This window comes from Athene cunicularia, assembly GCF_003259725.1.
Source record: "Athene cunicularia isolate RWA chromosome 20 unlocalized genomic scaffold, athCun1 chr20_part1, whole genome shotgun sequence".
In the NCBI taxonomy this organism is placed as follows: Eukaryota; Metazoa; Chordata; class Aves; order Strigiformes; family Strigidae; genus Athene; species Athene cunicularia.
In genome coordinates, this window is record NW_020799125.1 from 9144773 (window position 1) to 9165977 (window position 21205).

Here is a 21205-nt window from a genome sequence, read left to right on the forward strand (position 1 = left end):
CAGAGGTGCCTTTGAGTAACAATCCAACCTGTTCAACAAGCTGGAAAAGAGTGGTAAAATAAATAGCTATGTGGCTTCCAAATGACTCTCAGCTGTTATTTATAGTGCTGTGGGCACTCTGCCCTGTGGTTCCTGACAATATCTCCGTTCAACCCTGCCGTGACCGAGCACAGCTCCGCGCTGGGCTCCCCCCTGCCCCCCCAGGGCTCTCCCCTCCTGGGCTTGGAGCCGTTCTCCTGACTTCTTTCTGTCGCTTGTTATTTCGGCCGTGGCTGTCATGACAAATGGCTTTGGTCTAGTTTGTGCCTTCTGGGTGGATGAATGAATTCACACCATGGTGCAGGGGCACTGGGTTTCTGCCAGCCTTGGCGGAGGCTGGAGTGATGCTGGTCATGGGCGAGCTCCCTGCCCTTAGGAAGTGGCATGACACCAGGGCACTTGATTTACTGATTTCCGTAGGGACTGGGATGGGTTGCTGTGGAATGGTTTCTCACAAATCTTTTGGGAGACTCTGATCCAAGATAAGAAACCTTTCTCTGTGGCTCCTGTTGCAAATGTGGGGCCTCAATACATCCTTCTCAAAGCTTCCATATACATGCAAAGCATGGTCAGTGGAAGTTGAAGAGAAAGCACAAACATATTAAGTGTAGCAGGACCAGATGTTGGGACACCTAAGGATGTTAGCAGCAGTGCCTGCTGAGGTTTAGCACCCTAATTCAACATGGAGAGGCAGTTCCTACTCTCCAGAGCTTCCTCGGTTGATGCAGCACATAGGAAGCTCAGACAGTGGAGGAGGGTTTGGATTTTGCTGTGTTCTCAGAGGATCAGTGTCACCCCTGAACCCATCCACAATGTAGGGGGGAAGATGTTGCATTTGATGGAAACACCTTGGAAGAAATACTGTATCCCTGAAGGAGCAGTTGGTGCATTTTGCTTGTCCAAGTGTCTCCAAGTGAAAAGATGTCTCTGTAATGCCACATGTCTTAGTTTTCCTCTCTCCTCCTTTTGCAGGAAGGAAGATGTCTCTATGTGATCCTGCTGATGGCTCTGTATTGGTGCACGGAGGCGCTGCCCTTGGCTGTGACAGCTCTGCTGCCCATTGTCCTCTTTCCCTTCCTGGGGATCCTTCCATCTAACAAAGTTTGCCCACAGTATTTTTTAGACACCAACTTCCTCTTCCTCAGTGGTTTAATCATGGCCTCAGCCATTGAGGAGTGGAATTTACACCGCAGGATCGCGCTCAGAGTCCTCATGTTGGTGGGAGTCCAGCCAGCCAGGTGACTAGGGGAGCAGGGGGATCTCCATGGGGGACGTGAGCTGCAGGAGCTCGGGAAGTGGCTCTGCTGTGGTGGGCCGTGATGCGAGTGTCTCCCATACCAGGGGACTGTCCACACCCCCTTTTCCCAGCTTGTTGAGTTTATTCAGCTGTTTGCCTTTGTGCAGAGGCCACTGGAGCATGAGGAGAATAGTTTGGTTCAGCCCCATAATTGTGCTCCATCCAGTTACAGCATAGTCACAGAAGTCCTTCTTCCTATTAGTTTTGTTATCCCTGCCCATGAGCTTTTCTTCATATAGCTATGATATGTCAGAGAACTTGCCAAACTGAAGAAATTCAGCTTTTCCTTTTTTCTCTTTTGCAGACTAATTTTAGGGATGATGTTGACAACGTCTTTCCTGTCCATGTGGTTAAGTAATACTGCCTCCACTGCCATGATGCTTCCAATTGCAAATGCAATTTTAAAAAGCCTCTTTGGGGAGAAAGACACATCTAAAGATATGAACAGGGAAAATGAAGAAAACCAAGGTAATTGAGACAGGGCAGTAGTATAAGCCAGCTGAGTTTTGCCCTGCTGCTGTCAAAAATGCCCCATTTTATTGACTTCACTGGCACAAGTACCAGGTTTCTTAGCTGCAACCTGATCTTAGTGCTGGTCTCATTTTAATACAGACTTTATTGCCACGATGGAAGAGTATTGGCATAAAACTGCCTTTTATCCTGCCCCTTCCTCATGGCATGCAGCAGGCAATGCTTATGTGTTGTCTGGAAACCTGCTCCATAAACCTGCTGCTGGCACAAGTGACAGTCCAGCTCTGTGGGCAGGTGGTGATGGGATTTGTAGGGATGCCTTGCTGTGGGGGCAGCCAGAGCCAGGGAGGGCTCTAGAGTGCTACGTGATGCTGCATTGCTGCAGGGACAGGCAAGGGACCGGCCAGGCAGCAAGAGCAGGGCGAGAGCAATAGCCCCTTCATGGCAGCCCACAGGGCTGCCATGTGCTCGAGGACAGGTGGGTTCTCCTCTGGGTTTTGCTCTTCTCCCGTGAAACTGGAACCTGAGCTGTATGAGAAAGGGAGGGTGAAGGGAGGGCTAGCAGATTAAACACCTATTTATAAAGTGCTTTGTGATTTCCCAGCTTGATGGTACTGCTCAGTGTTGTTCCTGAGCAGGTCATGGACAGGCTGGGCCAGGGGTATGCAGTCAGGTAGGGTCTTCCTCCAGCCCTCTCTTCACAAGTCATTTACCAGGGGTTTGGGCTTCTGTCAGACAGTGATGATAAACAGCAAAACAGAAAGAAATAATGAAGTCCCCTTTGCAGCTGTTACTGATAGTTGGAGCAGTAGTCACAGCTTCTCTTTCTTGCACTAATTAGTAATTCTTCTGTCCCTGTGATTTAAATGTAATGGCTTTTTGGTTTCCAGTGAGTCCTAATGCAGAAAAATGAGTCCCCAGAAGAAGACTCAAACATGTGCATACTCTAATAAAGACATAATTAATCACTCATCATTAATGTCTAGCAGTTGTGAGATATTTGCACTCCAGGTTGCTTTATCACATTGGCTTGATGAATTTTTGACCATTCACATCTATTAAAATCAACCCCACTGACCTTCTTGCTATAATTTCTTATTCTGTAGAAGCATTGTGTTTTGTCATTCTGCCTTTAACCTTCTTGACTCCATCCTTTGAAATTATTTGACTGTGTAGTTGTGACTGTAAATACAGTCGAGTTTGGGAACACATAAAATCAAGACCCCATTGTCCTAGCATTGGCAAGCACAAAATTAACATCCTTGGCTCACAACGTTTACAGTGAGGAGAGAAGCCAGAAAAGGCAAAGGGAGAGGCGTGCAAGTAGAAGAATGAATAAAGTGATGCTTTGCAAATATCATGTGATGGTGTGATGATGTATTTTTCTTTTGAGGTAGAGACATACAAAAGTAAATACAAGCAAAGGAGAAGCATCTGTAAAACATACATCAAAATGCAGGTTTTCTGGTAGACTTCTTATTTGAACTTTTGTATCCTAAAATAGACTCATCCTTTTCTGTAATCTTTCTGAACGGATGAGAAAAACTGAGTCCCTTGAAGGAAGCCCTAAACCTGAAGTCAGTCAAAAGGGATGAATCTGATGTTACCGCTAGGAGGGGAGATGTGCAGGTGAGCTTTCTGCAGCGGGTTCCTGCCGATTGAGTGTCATCTGCAGTCAGGGCTGGTTGCACATCTCTGATAGAGTTGTTGCAGTTAGTTTTTCAGAAAAAGGTATACTCATTTTTATCGTCTAACTGACTATAGTCTGTGTACTAGAAAATACAGGCAGATTTATTTGCAAAGGGGACTGTATGTGGAAGCAAACTTGTACAGTGGCATATGATAAGGTCAGTTTGCAAATCTGCTTGGATGTGCTTTAATAACACTAGTAGTGTCCAGAAGGCTAAAAAATACTTGGGTGACTAAAAGAAAATTAAAAATATGTTAAAGAATATATACCATGTAAAATCATTTGATTTTCTGAAGAAATCTCAACAAGTGAATGAACCCAGTTTTGTGAAGCTTTAGCTTACACACACAGTGCTAGAATTAAAGTGATGTCTCTGATCAGAGTTGGTCACACATTTTTGCTGACAAGAGAACCTCAAGGTTGCAGTCACTTATGTCCATGCTCAACCATGTGGGCAGCATGTTATAGGTCAGTAAATATTTGCATGCTTGTGTCACTGATAGCTAAAATCTGGTGTAGTGTTTTGTTCATTTTGATGCTATTGGCTACTGATGCAGTTAGATGAGCATTGGTGGCTGAAGTCCCATCTGGTTCTGGTTGATCAAAGCAGGGTTTTTTTGACTTCCAGAACTTTGCTTTTGGAGGTGGGTTACAGATTCCCTGCAACTCCATCTGACATCTCCAGCCTTAAACCCAAGCGATGTGATAGGTATGTGACAAGCTGGAAACCGCTGTGCTAGGGAGCCTGACCATCTCTTCTGCTCTCTGCCCACTAACCCATCACTGACAATATTTAATTTCTCTGAGCACTTCAGTATCTCCAGTAAAAATCATGAGAAAATATTTCCATCCTTTTTTTCCTGCATTAAGATAACTTCGGCAAATTCGGCAAAGACCTTGAAATGATGTCTCTATGGGGACATGTGAGAAATGTGCATTTTTGGGCACTTCTGCCTGGTTTGGCTGCCTAACCCCAGCCCGTGCTGGCAGGGTGCAGCCCCAGAGCCGCTGCCTATGCACCTCGGGGTGTGAAAATACTCCTTTTCAGCCTTTTTAACAATAAAACTGTCATTAAAGCCAAACTTAGCTAGGACAAGCCTTTCTGCCTCTAAGGTCTATGAGGTATTTGGGTGAAATGGCCACTGAATCCTTCTCCTGTACCTGTCTACAGCCAGGTCCTACCTCAGGTGTCTTTGGCCCCTTCTGACTTATGGGCCTGCAACAGTTTTCAACTTATTTTTTACAAGTTTCGTAGGAAAAGTTTGCTCTAGAGTAGCTCTGGCTTTCCTTTGCATGGTTGCCTATTGCAAACCTTCCTTGCGAGATAACTCACAGATGGTCCTGGCAAGATGGGATGAGAGTTTGGGCTTAGAAAGGAAAAAATTTGAAAAATGTTAAGAGGTGGAATGAGATATGTCTCTTTGCAGAGCCAGCACTAGGCTTGAGTGGGACGGCAGTGGTAAGAGGCCTTGGGCTAAATGTGTTGGGGGATCAACAGTGAGCCGCAAGTTAATGTTTGTCCTTCTAATTACATCCCTCCATCATGTCATCATTGGGATGAAAGCTCAGCATGTGTGCGTCAAAGCCAATTAACTCCAATTCAGTAAATTAGCAATGTGTAAAACATGACTTTGCAAAACTCCTTGGTTCACTGAGCTGGAATGAGCTCCATGTCTTCAGCGCACACGTGAGTGAGTCCAGAGACTTTGACCACTGGCCCCTCTCCGTGCACTGCTTTCGGTCTCCAGTGCATATACGGGCAGAAGAGGATCATGGTTTGGCCTGAGGAGGGGGGCAAGGAAATTGGGGGCCTGATGAGGTGGCAATGACAGGAAATGGGCTCTGCACGCAGTGGTCTGCAGACCCCAGGGAGGTGCAGGAACACAGGCCTCTGGAACACAAAACATACAGAGAACCCTAGGAAAGGCAGCAGAGCCAGTGGTGATGGGGAAGTGCCACCTGGGCTGAAGGTGAATAGAACTCACAAGTGCTCCAATCCTGAGGAGGACTATGGAAAATGGGGTTTAATGGCACAGCTCTACTCCCAACCTCAGGAGGTCAAGCCAGGAGCCAGAGATACAAATGCCTCAAGCGTTAGTGTGAGATCTGGTAAAAAAGAGTGATTGTATTGCATTTCTGTCTTTTGATTTCTCCTACTTGAATGTGTGTTGTAGAGTGGTGTGCACCTCTCAGTTTACTGCCAAAGACAACACTGGTCATTCTGGTCAATATAGACCCTTTCCCCAAGCGCTCCTGTCCTGCTCCTGTTCCCCACATGGTGATAAGCAGGGCAGTGAGGCAGAGCCTGTGTGAAATATGCAGGAGGGTCCCTGGGAATTGGGTATTCAACAGACTTCCCCTTGGGGTGGCCCTAAACTTGTGTTGAGGACCAGTCTCTCAGCCTGCAGGGTCTGTCATTTATGGAGGGGATGATGGGCTTGGGAATGGTCCTTGCTGTTGGGGTAGATTTCAGAGGACCTGGTATGAAGCCTAATCCCCAAGTGTGCCCCACTCTCATCTTTAAAGAGTGAATTAATTACAGCTTTACAGTGACTTTACACTAGGTGTCTGCAGGGGGTAAAATTCTTATCCCTTGGGAATGGAGCTCTGCAGCAGGGAGTGCTCCTGCTGTCCCTTGGAGAACATGCCTTACAGATACATCAGGCCCAACAGTTTTTCTTCACAAGCATGAGCTATGGTTACCCCCCAGAAAAACCCCACCCCAAACCCATGACTTGATAAGGTACAACCTGAAGCTCCTGGTCACGTTAGAGGATCCCAGAGTCCAACCAGTTGCAGTAGTAAAAGGACCAAGCACCTCTGGGTGTTGGAGGAGAAGCTGGGTGCTGCGGTGGGACCAGAGTGGTGGCAGGAGGAGACGGGCTGGTTCATTCCGACTCCTAACCCTCTCCCTGTGGCATGAGCTCACCCTTCCTTTGCACAGGCCCTTCTCTGTAAATGGCAGTTGTTTCCTCAATTCCTCTGTTTGGTTCAAGGAGAATTTTCTAGATGCTTTGAACTGTTTTAAAGTCCTAATCTTTCTTTTTCAGCATCTTTACAGCAGAATAAACTTTACACTGTACCAACTGAGATGCAGTTTCTGGCAAGTACTGAGGAGTAAGTTAACTATAAAGTTTGTATTAGAAAGTTGAGAGAGAAAATTATCCCCTGAGCTAGACCAAGTTTTAGGAATTTGAAATTCAGTCACTGAAATGTTTTGATTATACCAAACATCCCAATCACTAGCAGCCTGATGATAGAAACCCTCTTCTGAGTGTCCAGTGTCCCTCTGCATGTCCAAATAATTGCATAGATTTTCCAGCCACTCTGAAATATTATCCAGAGGTGTCTCCTCCTGGGGAATTGTGCCTTGGTTTTCTCAGGAACAGCAAATATGTGAAGGCAGTGATGTAAAACCCACCAGGGTTTACTGGTGATGGTCCTACTTTGATAACAATGATGGGAAGGAGGCATCTTACCAGGAACAGATGTTTCTTTCCTCTCAGTGCTATCGGTTTGTTTTTTTTTTTTCCATTTAGCAGTCCTGTGGACTTTATGCTAAGTATTACAAGTTGCTGAGTGGCTGGGCAAGGCACGTGCACCCTCAGCTCCTACAGATGGGTGCCGAGGGTGCTCTGCCCTCTGTAAGGCTGCTGGTCCCACGTGGCAGTTCACTGAGCAGACCCCTCTGCTGCTCTGAGCTGCTTAGGTGCCCTTGAGGACAGCGTTAGCTTGGATTTCTAAAAACTGGGAATTTTCCTTCTGTCAAGGCTCTGAAGTGGTTGCACTGTATTTAAACCAGGGCTTTCACCGGATTCTCTTTTGGACTATTTTAAAGCAAAGATCTGACGGAGGAGAAGGAGGTTACCAGCGATGTGCTTTCAGACTTAAAGAAGGAGGAGGAATACAAAACAAATATATGGAAAGGTTTCCTCATCTCAATCCCATACGCAGCCAGCATTGGAGGTACAGCAACACTGACAGGAACTGCACCAAACCTCATCCTTCTGGGTCAGCTGAAGAGGTATGGGAGGCCATCCCGGAGAACCCTGTAAATCCTGGAAAACAGACGTGTTCTCCATCCCTATAGGAAATTTCCTTCTGTGCTGAGAACTTGTTTGAAAAATGTATGCCCTTCCAGAACATTTTGGGAGATTTTGTGAGCAGTTGCAAGCAGAGAGTGCTTGCAACAGCCTTAGCTGTAATAAGCAGGTTTCCAGCATAGCCTGCCGGGCTGTCAGCCAAGCTGGTGCCTGTGTGCTTCAGCTTACTGATGCTCTTAATCCCATTGAATTTAATGGGGCTTGAATACATGCTTACAATTAATATGGTAACTGTTTTGATGAAACAGGCCGTGTAGAGTTTTGTGAACAGTTACATCTACAACTTTATGGTAGAAAGGAAAATAAGGAACCCATTACTTCAGGCCTGCTTTCTTAGTCATAGAAGATGCCTGCTATGTGCATAGGAACAGAGATATGTACCATCCTAAGTGTACACAGGTGTTTCTTTGCTGGCCTCTACAAGTAGGATGTTCAGTCTCTCCTAGGCATGTACAGCATCCCTATGAGGTTCACGTTCAGGCTCTTCAGTAGTTATTGTAGCAGGGTTTAATCCCGGGTGCTCAGGAGCATCAGTGCGTGAGCATCAGCCCATCTGGAGAGAGATTTTCAGACCTTCCCTTGCAGGCTTGCACAGCTGGGCTGGGTGAGCTGTGGGTGGCAGGGTGGCCTGGAGGGGTTGTCCCAACACAATGCTCCCCAAATCTCTTGGTGCCCAGATAACTGCTTATGCACACAGAGAAATAGTTTTTAAATGCACATGGGCAAGTTTGTAGGATGTTTTGCTGCTGATTTCAGATGTTTGTTTACCCTTAAATTGAAGGGTTGTTTCCCTTCTTGCATTAACTTGATTTTTCCCGTTTGCTTAGTTATTTTCCAGAATGTGATGTGGTGAACTTTGGTTCTTGGTTTATGTTTGCATTTCCTTTAATGCTGATTTTTCTTCTCCTGGGATGGCTATGGATCTCCATCCTGTATGGAGGAATTAACCTGAGGTATGTTTATGCTTACTATACATATACGTAGTCTGGTTTTACCAGCATTGTGAAATACATGTTCATCACAATTCTCATACTAAATCTACTGATAACACCCAGGATCATCTGGACAGTGGGGGATTTCATAACTAACTTCAGGATGCTCATGCTATAACAAGTCATCTATTTTTAATAAGCTGATATGCAACAGGAAGGTTTTAAAGATACCTCATAGCTACATATACTTTATCTAACAATTACATATGTGTACAGAGTATGTATTATATATTCATTCAGTTAAACATACAATTTTTAAAGATTGCTTTACTGCCTGACCTGGGCCTGTAAAGGCCAGTGGCAGATTTTCATTGACAGAATGGAAAGCAGAATCAAACTTTGGAATTAGTAGCAAAAATCTCCTAAGGCATAAAAGAGCCAGGATTTGTTCCTGGAGCAGAAACTTTGGTTTGGAACAGATTACTTCACAACAGGGCTTAATTTTACAACAATGTGTTAATCTGTAACTGAGAATAACATGTTTTTCCAGTAAATCTTTGCTAGATACATGCAACCTCTAGTGTACGCTACTTAAAATGGTTGCAGCATTGCCATGCTGGTTCATTTGGAGCCCTTTTTTACCCTGCACACTCTTGTATGTGACAGTAACAAACTCACAGTCCTGCTTCCTCCAGGGACCATACAGAATTTCTAATATTTAGAAAAGTCTTTAATTGTTATTTTGAGTTAAAAATGCAAATAGAAGAAGGGGGGGAAAAGAGAACAGGTGTCCAAATATTTACATTGTCTCAAAGACGGGAAAAAATCAATGGGAAAGTTTCAGTCCAGAAAATGCCAAACCCCCGGTCCTTAAATTGCTCATGGGGCTTCATGGGAGGCTCTGCGTGCTGCTCTGGGATGCTCTGCTGGGTTGCAGCCACCCAGGCCTGTGCTGCTCTGCATCGTGTGTCCCAGCCTCATGCAATGTGGGCCCTGAATTCCCCAGCCCTTTGGGGAGAGTTGGGGAACAGCCCCGGCATCCTGCCAGCATGGCCCCGGACAATCAGGTGAGGGAAGAGGTAGCTGTGCTGGCCAAAGCCCCTGGTGAAATGCAGAACTGCTCTTGTGCTCAGAGAACGTGATGCTTTTTGTTTTGTTTGGCTCGTCTCTGTCAGCACAAAGCCCGGCTTTATTGGGATAGCTGGGCCAGTGCAGATACCAGTATTCCCCAGTGGTGAGGTGTCTCGGAAGAGACATTGCAAAGCTGCACAAGTACAGCTGAGGTTCTGCAGCAGTCTGGTGGGCTGCTTTGACTGTAACGGCTCGGGGGTAGTGGCTGGACTTTCGGTGTGGGCACGTCCTTGGTGTCTGCAGCACAGTACAGGCAGATGGACATCACTGCAATTGCAGGTCAGCTTCGCTTAATAACCACCACCACCACAAAAAAAAAAAAAAAAAAAAAAAAAAAAAAAAAAAAAAAAAAGTGAAAGGGTCAGGTGTAGCTGTTTGAGGTTCAGGAACTTCTGAAGGATCAACTGTTCATCCATACAGAAGACCCAGCCATGATACCCCTCTGAAACAGTGAATGAATTAAGGAAGCGCAGGCACCACGGCGCCAGATAGATGCATCTGATGCAGAAAGTTGGGTCTGTAGGTTTAATCAAGGCCACGGGCAGGGTTAGAAGTGAGGTTCAGCATCATGGGATGTGATGGAAGATGGAGTGTGAGATATGAATATGTCATTTGTATGCACATACTACAAAGGACCAAACAGTGTGTGCAGTCAGCATGGCCGGGCTAAGAGTCTTAGCCAGGAGCACATTAACATTCCTGGCCAGTTAGAAATGCCTCACATTTTTGCTGATCCTCAGCAGCATTCTGGGATCACCCAGGAAATTGCAAGTGACTTGAGAAGTGAAGGGACAGATTAATTTTCTTTGTCACCCTCTTCCAAGTTCTTCTGTCCAAGTAGGTAACTGCTAGAGATGTGGAAATCCTGCAGTGTTGGGACTTACTTTTGACAATCACAGCCCGTGCTGGAGGAAGCAGTTCAGAATATAAATGAGAGGAAACTTCCTAACCTCTGCAGGGTCTCCTTTGTATGAATGCATAGAGAAAGAATATATAAAATAGGGCCTTATTGCCTTTATCTGCACCAGAGACCTTCCTCATTAGTCTTCATAATCTGAAGAGAATGCAAACAGAGCTGCCAGAGATGCTCAGCTCTTTGAAACTTGCAGAGCAGGCACTGGAGAAGTACCCCAAGTCATGCATATGCAGCATTTACGATATGTCAGCTATGTTAGAGACGTGTAAAAATGTAACCGTGTTCTTGGCAGGGGCTGGAGAACAAAGAAATCAAATATAAGAGTGGATGCAGAAGCCCGAGCCAGAGAAGTGATAAAGGAGGACTATCAGAAACTGGGTCCGACAAAGTAAGTCATAAAGGTGGGACTGAAATGAAAAAGAAATCAAGCGGGTTTGGAAATGTCCTGTCTTAAGAGTGGAGGACTGGGGGAAATGCAGTTTTTTACAAGAAAGTGAAATACATCTTTGCACTCAGCGTGTTCATAACCTGCTGAAGTTTGCTTTTTGAATGCTCCAGTTTCTTCACCTTTGCTAACATGAATAATTGCAAATAGCAGCTTGTACACAAATCTTCTCAAGAACAAAGTTGATATTATATAGTGAATTCATGCTGGGTTGTTTAATGACTGTTTGTAATTTTTCTACTCCAGGGACAAAAACACTCCTGTGTGCGTTATGTACTAACCAACACAGGCTGAATTTTGAAGGTTTGCGCATACTTGTTCTGCAAAGCAGGAAGCGTTAGCTGAGAAGGCTGGTGAATCATATGACAGATATGAATCATGTGGATTGTGGATATACCTTAAGAAATCTTAATAGCTGCTCGAAGAAAGCATATGGAAAGAAGTCAGATCCATGTCATGGAATACATTTTTTTTTCTGACTATCTCCTTCAACTGTATTAGTCAGGTGAAGAAAGAACAAGAGACTTTTAGCTTCTTATTGTAGTTCCTCAAAGGCCTTGTCTTCTGGTAAAAGCTTGGTGCAAATTGCAGTGATGGGGATCATATTTTGGAGAAAGGAACCAGCAGAAAGAAACATGAATTTTATACTCATGAGAAATGCCAGAAAAGAGTGAAGCTGGAGAGAAGTTCAGTATCTTTAGAAATCAAACCCTAGGTGTGTCCAACCAGCCACCGATATTCTGGGCAACCAGGGCTAGTGAGGTTTTTGAAACTGTAGGTCTTAACCTTCAATGGTTTGTGGTTTTCCATCTGTAAAGTAATATTTTCATATTCATGGCAATGCTGTGAAGATTCAGTGATGTTTGTGTCATGCTATCGACATTGTAATTATTGCTGTTGTGTGGAAAATGGAGTGGTTCTTCAAAGACAATTGTCTGTGCCTGTGCTGTAAGTGAAAGAAATTGGTTTATATGTTCCATTCAGTACATTATCGAGCAGCCTGCAAAATGTCTCTGAAAGAATCAAAGTCCCCCTTTGAGGTCTAGGAGTGAGAAAGTCCATTAAGCTGTGCTCTACCAATTTGATTAGCAACCCCATAACTTAAAATCAGTGCAAATGGCCTCTTCCCAATGGTTTAAATGCCCTTCCCTGTGCTTGGAGAGATTTTAAACAGCGTTTTGAGGCATTGTCTTGGTTAACTCTTGACTCCACTAGATACTTAGTGAACATTGCCATTTTACCCTGCTGTTTGTCATATGTCTAAGGGATACTGTTAAGGTTTCGACCTTGAAAAAGTTTGTTCCTGCTGTCTCATATGATTTGAATCTCAGCCATCTTTTTACATCACTTGAACTGGAGTGAAACCATCCCTAGCTGACGTGTCTTAGGGACATCTCAGAGGGCAGTGGTAAGAGGCATGACCATGAGAAGCTGCTTGGCTCTTCTCCGCCCCAGCCAGAGGGTTAACCTTGCATACACCTGTTGTAACATCTGAGCATTCCTGATGCCCATCTTGCCTCTCCTTAATGTCTTCCAATAAGAGATAATTGCTGGCAAATATTTGCAAATAGATTTACAATCTATCCCAATCTTTCACTGTAATTTTTAGAAAACCAGCCTAGCTTCTCACCCAAGCTGCTGCAGCCTGAGCTCAATACTTGAGCTAGCTTTAATCCACCCCTTTAGCACTTCAGCATTTTAACTGCGTTTCTTTTCATTTTAGGTTTGCAGAACAGGCAATTTTCTTCTTCTTCTGCATGTTTGCGATCATGCTTTTTTCCAGGGATCCCAAATTCATTCCAGGTTGGGCAAGCTTGTTTGCACCAGGGTAAGATTTTATTTTCATTCCACTGTCACATTTTTCAATAACATTTCCAACTCTTTGACATTCCTGGGTTTCTGATTGGATTGCTTAACACTATTACTCAGGTTTCCTGGAATAAACTGCACGTCAAGTAGCAGAGCCAACTTTATTGTTTCTGTCTCCTGGAGGAGGTACATGAAGCCCAGTGGGAAGTTGGCATCTGAGGCCATCCCTAGGGTTTTAATGTTGCAAACACTGTTTATAGGTACATTTACAGTGAAATACTGAATTCTTTTCTGGATGGACCCTGCATTTCACTTTAGAGTCTGAGTATTTTGCAAAGAGCTCAAATAAACAAGATGTTCTGGGCTCTGCCCCTCTTCTTCCCTGTAATGAGCTGAGGAAACTTGTCCTCACAACCCCTCATGGACTGACCCTGACTCTGCAGTCAGAACAACCAGAGCATCACTGTGGTAGGGATTAGATCTTGTTTTTTACATATGTAGGGCAACTTTTCTAGGGGGTTCACAGCCCATCATAGAAATGTAGCTCAACAGGGAATTAAAAAGAACTGTGAACAACAAGTGTTGTTCAGACCTGATGGAAACTTATAATCTTCTTTGGTAAATCCCTGTTCTCATAAACTTTGTAATTCTACAGGCTTGTGCTTCTTACACGTGTTTCTGCTGCTTTTGGACAGGTTTATCTCAGATGCAGTTACAGGAATCACCATTGTGATTATACTGTTCTTCTTCCCTTCACAAAAACCTTCCTTCAGGTGGTGGTTTGACTTGAAAGGTGAGTAGGAGACCCTTCTGGGCAGGGACTCAGCCCTTGCCTGTGTTCTGGCAGGGCAGGCATGGAGCAAGAGCCAAGACTATCCCTTGGACTTGCACCAGCCCACAGCAGCTGCACTGGCCATCTGGAGCAGCGTGGCTTGAAGGTCCGATTTGATCCTACAGAGGCTTTTTTTCTGAAGTGTCAGAAGAGGTTTAGCAGTCACTGCCCTGCTGCTGATTGCAGGAATGACTCAGCTGCTCATGTAGCTGTCAGGGATGATGCCATGGTGGGTTGAAGCAAGCTGAAATTGGTGTTGATTGACCATAGCAGACATGATTGTGAAACAGAGGTTTGGTTGCTGACTCCCAAACAGCTCCTGTCCCTCAGGGAAGAGCATGAACCTCTGACAGGGCAGAGCTGGGTGAATTGTCCATACTCAGAAATAGGGGCCCTTCCTCAGTTCCTAGAATGATTAGAATTTAAACTCCTAAAGCCCAAAATCTCCAGCAGGTTTTGCTACCAGGAGTCTTTTGAGGTCTTGGGTCTGTCCTCTTGAGTAGCAGTGAGATAAAATTTTAATTCATAAGCCACTTGGAATAAGAGATGGTCTTAATGTGGAGATGCAGCTGATGAAGACCCTTCATGGATGGTGCAGCACTGCCTGGCATCTATGGGAACAAAATACGGGCTGCTCTGAGTCATACACATTTGTTGTGTTGTCCATATGCAGGAAGATGTTTAATCAAGCCTCCTCTAGATAAAGTATGTGTGCTCTTGTTCAACAGAAAATCACAGTCCCATTAGTGCATCCTTCCACATGACAGAGCTCACTTCATCATGTATTAAGAAATGGCCTTTAGTGTTGATGAGCTCTTTGCTATAAAACTTACCAGCTGTTGAATGGCAAGTGAAGAATTAATAACATCTTCATAATTCAAGTGGTAGAAAATGTCTTCCTTCCATGGACTCTGTTGAGTTGAAGACAGTGTTTATGTCTGTTACAGAGAAAAAAATAACCTGATATTAAATGTTCCCTCAAGAAAGCCTCAAAGAAAACTTTAAGTGCTAGAATTTCTAAAATTATCTTTTAATTGTTTAGCTTAAGACACTCCATATGTATATTTTATCAGCAACTCATGGTTAGTGAGCTTCAGCTCATGATACTCTGTCAGATGATGACTGATGTGTTCCTCTTTGGGTGTCTGTTTGACATGGGGGTTTTCTCTTCATTTAGCACCAAACACTGAGACACAGCCCTTGCTGACTTGGAGGAAGGCCCAAGAGACAGTGCCCTGGAACATCATCTTGTTGCTTGGAGGAGGCTTTGCCATGGCAAAGGGCTGTGAGGTGAGGCTTGCTGCAGATGCAACATTGCAGTCATCCTGCCCAACAGAGTTGGATTTTATCGGAGTGTCACTTGGGGTTCTCATTTGGCTCTGGCCAATTTGCATCTTTGGAGTCACAACACATGTTTCTCAACTCCAAGTGACAACAACTCACAGCAGATAACTAAGGAGGTTAAGAGATCTTGCAACTGCTTTCAAGCTGCTTGCTGTTAAATACCCCGAGGACACTGCCCATAGGTACTTGTGTGGGTTGGTGAAGGTCATATGTCATGTGTAGTTCTAGGAGAGGATCAGTTCACCTGCAGAGACACAGGAACACTGCTCTCCACCTTGTTTGCTCTCCCCGTCTGCAGGAGTCCGGTTTGTCTGTCTGGATAGGAGGCCGGCTGCATCCCTTGGAGGGTGTACCACCGCCCGTGGCTGTCATCCTCATCACGATTGTCATTGCCTTATTCACGGAGTTTGCCAGCAACACAGCCACTATTATCATCTTTCTGCCTGTCTTGGCAGAGCTGGTAAGGTAGTCCCATGGCAAGACTGGCTGCTCCTCGGCTCCCCTCCTCGCCCTGCCCCTTGGATGGGCAGGTCTGTGTTGTGTCTGTGTTGGGACAGGCACTGTGTGGATCTCCTGCTCCTGGGCTTCAGGCACTTTGGAATCCTTGGGAGCAGCAAAGCAAATGCCTGTAGTGTAACATGGGCACTGAAAGATAATATTCCTTCAGATGTTGTTGTTGAGATACGTGATTATTTATCACAGAGTGTGGGATAGGGTTCTGCATGGAGCACTAGCTGTTTGCATTCTTTGAGATATCTTCTTATGACTCCCAATCCCCAAGGTGCAATTTCTCTTCCTTTCTGTTTTTCAAGGCCATTCGTCTGAAAGTAAATCCCCTCTATTTAATGATACCAGGAACTATAGGATGCTCCTATGCGTTCATGCTGCCAGTCTCAACACCTCCTAACTCAATTGCATTTTCTTCTGGACACTTGATGGTCAAGGATATGGTAAGTTCTTTTAGTTATGGAAAATGCTGAAAACAATCAGCCTGAGTGGAATATTTAAAAAAGGAATTTTTTGTGTTGTTATTAGTTCAATATGTAGCAAAGTGAAAAGACAGAAGTCTGATACTGTTCTTAGCAGTGTTTGAAGGGCACAGGGATATGGAAGGAGCCTGTATGAAGTCTGTCCTTGTGAAATTTGGAGCCACCAAATTGGCTCCAAATGGTAACAAAGATGGTCTTGAATGTGTTCAGCATCTCCCAGACACTGCTCCTGTTTCTGCTAATGTCAGCAGCTCAACTTTCATAGGTTTCTGGATGCAGGAAAAGTTCCCCAGCTCAGTGAAATAAAGCTTATGAGTAAAATTAGGCTCAGTCCCAGTTCCTGCTCACATTCCTGAAGCAGGAACAGAAGCTAAACAGATGTTAATATTTTTGATGGATCAAAGCTTGGTAAGCATCTGCAGAATGGCCTTTGTGGCTTAAGATGTTGCTAATATTAACGGCAGTTAAGCCTTCCATTTTTATAATGTTTATATTCCAATAGCTTCATGCTTCACATGCTGTGGATGTCCAGTCTAAACTCAACAGTTGTCTTTGTATTTCTTTTGTAGGCAAGAACTGGGTTGCTCATGAATCTTATGGGAGTTCTGCTTCTTAGCTTGGCTATGAACACATGGGCCAAGAGCATCTTTCAGCTGGGGACCTTCCCTGCATGGGCCAACATCCATGCAGAAAATGCCACCTCACTCTTGACAGCTGTAGAAAATGTCACTTTAAGTGCACTAAATAAAATATGAACAAAGTCACCCCTGGGGAAGGACTCACTCACTTAGGACTTGGGCACTGGAATTGTCAGAGTACATACAGGAGGAAAGCCACGTGGCTGCTCACACTGTGTGGGACCCTCTGGTTTAATTTTATTTTTAGAAATACTGGTCAGTGTCACAACATCCATTTGTTATTTTCTCTGGAGATCTTTCCCCACCTTCCACAGGTACAAATCAGACTCTCCCAGAGTCCATCTGTTGTAGGTGGATTTTAACTGGACAACCCTGTAAGTGTCGAGCACCTTTGGGTAAATGCCTCTCCCCCCATGAAAGCTAGCGAGCTTTGCTGCTCTAGCTTCTGATACCCTGCCTTGTTTTGGAGAGTGCCTCTGGGAACAGGGTGGAGGCAACTGGATTATTTAAATCCAACCTGATGTGAGTGAGTGTATCAGAATCTGGCCAGGGGGAAGGTGGTGTGGCTGGGTGCTTCTAGCAGGATGTGAGGGATGGGGTCTCATTACCATCTTGTGAGTAATTCTCTCGTGGAGGATGAAGACTATTTCTTCAGGTTTGTGTGTGAAGGCATGATTCAGGACATGTGTTGCTAGGACTTGGTGCATTACTCCAAGCTTTGGAAACAGGAAGGCAACAGTTTGTTTCCAAACACATTCAGTGTTTTGAAAACCTGAGACAATAATTGCTGCCTGGTTCTTTGCACTGAGTACACAGGTGGGGGTTTGGGACCAAATTAATTTCTGATGTAACTTTGGACATCAGTGGTGTTTCACTGCTGGTGAATGTGGCCAGTCTTTGGTTTGTGAGGTTGACTCACTCATGAGTGAACCACTGAGTCACAGGTCAGTGGACAAGTTGCATTGTAATTTTATAGACATTTCAGAAAAATAGGCTTTGATTCTTAACATCTTTTAAAATCAGATTGCTTAAGTACTTTCAATGAAAGCATTGCAAATTGACTGTGATTTTAATCACCATTTTATCTGATTTTTTAAATTTTCTGTAAGAATCTAAAATATTTAATTTAAAAGATTGAAAGATGAAGGATATAATTCTTGGTTTAGAGAAGATGAGTGACTGGATCCCTGTGCTGGGACAGTTTTCTCTGATGATGGAAACTGGTGGAGCTAGCAAGGCAGACTGGCCCGGGGTTAGGGGTCCCACGCATCCCCCCCTGCTCCTGTGCTGCTGATAAACCCCAGGGCTGGGTGGGAGAGCTGACAGGGCGATGCTCACCAGCCACAGCGACTGCTGCGGGACATTATCGCAGGGTTGCATGGTAGGTGGGGACTTGTGGGGGTTGAACTGAAACTGCTAAAACCAGTTTTGATCAAGTTCAAAAAAATCCTCAGTGTTCAACAAAATTCTTCAGTTCATCAAAATCCTTAATGATTGTGAAAAATGTACAATAAAGCACATTTGTTAGCATGTCACATCGTCCTGTTTGCTCTGTAAATTGGGAGGAAAAAAGCAAAGCCTGAGCCTCCCTGTCCCATCGCTTCACCCCCTGATTTGGGCAGTGGTTCCCTCGGAGGGCAGTGAGGTGTGAGCAAAACGGAGCCCTGTTAAGCAGAGGAGCAATGAGGCTGGGAAGGCTCCTGGCCCAGTGTCTCAGGGCTGTGCTGAAGGGATGCAGCCCCAGCAGCTGCTTTTGCTGGAGATACCCCGTATCACTGTCCCGCTTCCCTGGGGCAGCTTTGCGCTGGCTGCGCCCTGGGTTTGGGCACCGTTGTTCTGCATGGATGCTCCTCGCCATGCCTGAGCGAAGATGGACTGAAGCGGGACAGGAATCTTGCTCCCTGCATTTCCCTTTCCCAGGCGACTGTCCCAGGGCCAGGGAACGGGCTGTACCCTGTGTGGCTGGGCGCCGCGGGAAGGAGCCCTGTGTCCCACTGCCCTGCCACGGCTGGAGCTGCTGCTGCAGGGGATCAGAGCGGTCACTGGAACAGAGCTGCCTCTGTCCCTGCAGCCTGGCGTACCGCAGAGAGGGCCTTTGGATCATCTGATTTTGAGGCTCAAAGGGTAACATCCCGTCCAGCTCCGCTGCATATGTTGGGGTCGCAGGGTTTACTTACAGTCTTGGCTCTGGCGTGGTGCATCCTAGTTGAATCCAGGAGGATGGTTTTACTTGGGCATGAAAGCAGAACTGAGACCACAAAACTTGTGTAGAAGTCTCCAAAAATCACTCCCAGTGTCCTGGCATGTCTGTGGCACTGTCTATCCAGAGATCAGAAGGTATTTCACAAATGCAGCCAGGGGAGGTTTATTATCTCTGTGTTGTCATGGGAAACTGGGGCAGAGGTAGGACCAGTGACTTACCCGAGGTCACACAATGGGGCCTTGGCAGACCTGGGAAAAGTGTGAGGAGCACCTGGATCCTAAGCCTCTACTTTAGTCAAAGAGCTACTGCCAGCTCTATCAGCAGCCTCTGCATTTCCCAGGGCTCCCTGTAGGATCTGGTTTAAGGCACGTGCACGACAGCATTACCTAATTCTGCTTTTTCATATCCAGGCATCTGTGAGAGCAGGACTGGTCTGGCCTGCTTGATTTTTATTTTTTTTTTTTTTTAAACAAAGATTTTAAGATTTAGTATTTCTGGGGTTCAAGGGTGAACTGGCCTGCATGACTAATTTCTGATTCCATTTGCTGCTCCTAGTACTAATATTTGCCAAAAGCAGCTTTTAATGGTAAGTCAATCCCATTATTCTTGAAGGGTCTGTGATATGAGTAGAGATAGGAAAATTGCCAGGAAAGGGCATTTCAAGTCTTATACTAACCTTCTATAAATTCAACTGTGTTATTTTAAAGGAATTTTGCCCATCTATGCACTGTTTCTCCAGGAATGTAGAAATCCAACAACCATCACAAAAGCCATTCACATTAGCAGCCTGCTTGTGAATTTTAATTAACAGGAAATGCCACTCGCATTGAAATACAACATCCAGAATATCTCTGCTTTACTCCTTTGATGTTCCCCATCCAATCCTAGACCAACATGCACATGTTCTCCTGAGACACTTGGAGGAAAATAATTCTGGTTTATTTACAGTAGGAAAGCATCTTTTATCCCAGAAGCATTCAAGTTGCTTTACAAACTGTTCACACAGAAGAGCTGCTATAGCGTCTTTACAGCGGGGAGTGATTCTGGGGCTCAGCTGATTTGCACCCAGCAGCAATGCTGAAAGTTCAGGAAAGGGAAAGATTCCTGAAACAAATGAAAGCTGGGCATGATAGGGGAAACTCAGCTATTGCAAGTTAGATAGCCTCGGTTCCCTTATCACATTTATCCCTCATCAGTCACTGAGAGGACATTGCTGGGATTATTCTGTATTTCTATAGTAGAAACGTAAGAAGACATGACCTGGCTCTGTATCACCATAAATTGTTCATTTGCATGTGACATTAACAAGCAAAGAATCACCACTAATGGGCTAATCTTTCCCATGCCTCCAATTTCTTGAAAAGGCAGAATAACATGATCAACAGGTGCTGATGATATTGCCATGGAGAAATATCTTCAGCATTAAATAATCCTATTTTTAGCCCACCATTTATCTGTACCCAGTCATTTTCTTAAGCTGTAGTGTTCATGTACCCCATACTCTACCTGTGATACACCGTGCACAGTGCACCCCCTCCCATCATTGTCACCAGCGCGGGGTTACCCTGTCACTACAGGTTGAACTTTCAGGTGTCTTGGCAAGAGACTCTTGTTCAGACTGCCCTGAGACCCACCCTGTGAGCACTGCAGTCGGCAAAGCAGAAATGGATTTAAAATCTCTGTCCTGGATGGTATGAGCTCAGTCACCATCCCTAATCGGAGCAAAGCCAGGCTGTGCCTCCTGGCTATGATACAAATGAAACCCCCTCTTGTCTTCTTATAGTTACAGCAAGCTAGTTGCAGGCGTGTGGATCTCTTTGTATCCTATTGTAGTGCTAGAAAGTCTAAATCAGGGATGTTAGGAAATTCTAGAGCTTGAGCTCTACAGAGACTGGAGCTTGTCAAGAAAGCAAAGCCCATGTATACCACCTGGAGCTGGGCCACAAGATTCCCAGCAACACAGGGTGGGAAAAGGCACCTCGGAGCATCTCAGGGCGACACAGCATACGCATCCCAACACCAGCTCGCCAGCCTCCTGCTTCTTCACTTCCTCAGTTTTCCCTAAAACTCTCCACCCACAGACTTCTTTCGTTTCTGAGCTGAAATGAAGACAGACCTTGAGGTACTTTAGCAGAATGTGACCACAAGATGTCACAGCTGCTTTGCTGAGCTGCATGGTCCTACCCATGTCCTGCTCCCCAGCCTTGCCCACAGTTCTTCCTGTATCTGTATAAACACACACGCTGGTGGTTTTTTTGGGGGTGTGTGTGGTTTTTTGGGGTTTTTTTTGTTGTGTTTTTTTTTTTTTTTTTTCCCAGAACAAGCTTGTTCATTGTGTCCTAGGGAAAGTTAGGCATTGATGGTTC

At 45.1% G+C, this 21205-nt stretch overlaps 1 protein-coding gene across 1 annotated transcript; it reads left to right on the plus strand.

The window, feature by feature from the left end:
- The first annotated feature begins 1014 nt into the window (after positions 1 to 1014).
- On the plus strand, positions 1015 to 18166 carry SLC13A3 (solute carrier family 13 member 3). The gene is made up of 12 exons (XM_026862278.1): positions 1015 to 1277; positions 1641 to 1804; positions 6548 to 6614; positions 7336 to 7521; positions 8428 to 8553; positions 10872 to 10967; positions 12748 to 12852; positions 13529 to 13626; positions 14843 to 14955; positions 15308 to 15469; positions 15822 to 15959; positions 16568 to 18166. The coding sequence occupies exons 1-12, from the start codon at positions 1042 to 1044 to the stop codon at positions 16751 to 16753; spliced, it is 1677 nt and encodes a 558-aa protein (XP_026718079.1). The 5' UTR covers positions 1015 to 1041; the 3' UTR covers positions 16754 to 18166.
- The last annotated feature ends 3039 nt before the right edge of the window (positions 18167 to 21205 follow it).

Excerpts from the sequence above, each read along its gene's own strand:
- SLC13A3 (XM_026862278.1), top strand. The coding sequence starts at position 1,042 with ATGGCTCTGTATTGGTGCACGGAGGCGCTGCCCTTGGCTGTGACAGCT. Across the intron at positions 8,554-10,871 it reads TATGGAGGAATTAACCTGAG|GGGCTGGAGAACAAAGAAAT; the intron begins GTATGTTTATGC and ends TGTTCTTGGCAG. Across the intron at positions 15,960-16,567 it reads ACTTGATGGTCAAGGATATG|GCAAGAACTGGGTTGCTCAT; the intron begins GTAAGTTCTTTT and ends TTTCTTTTGTAG.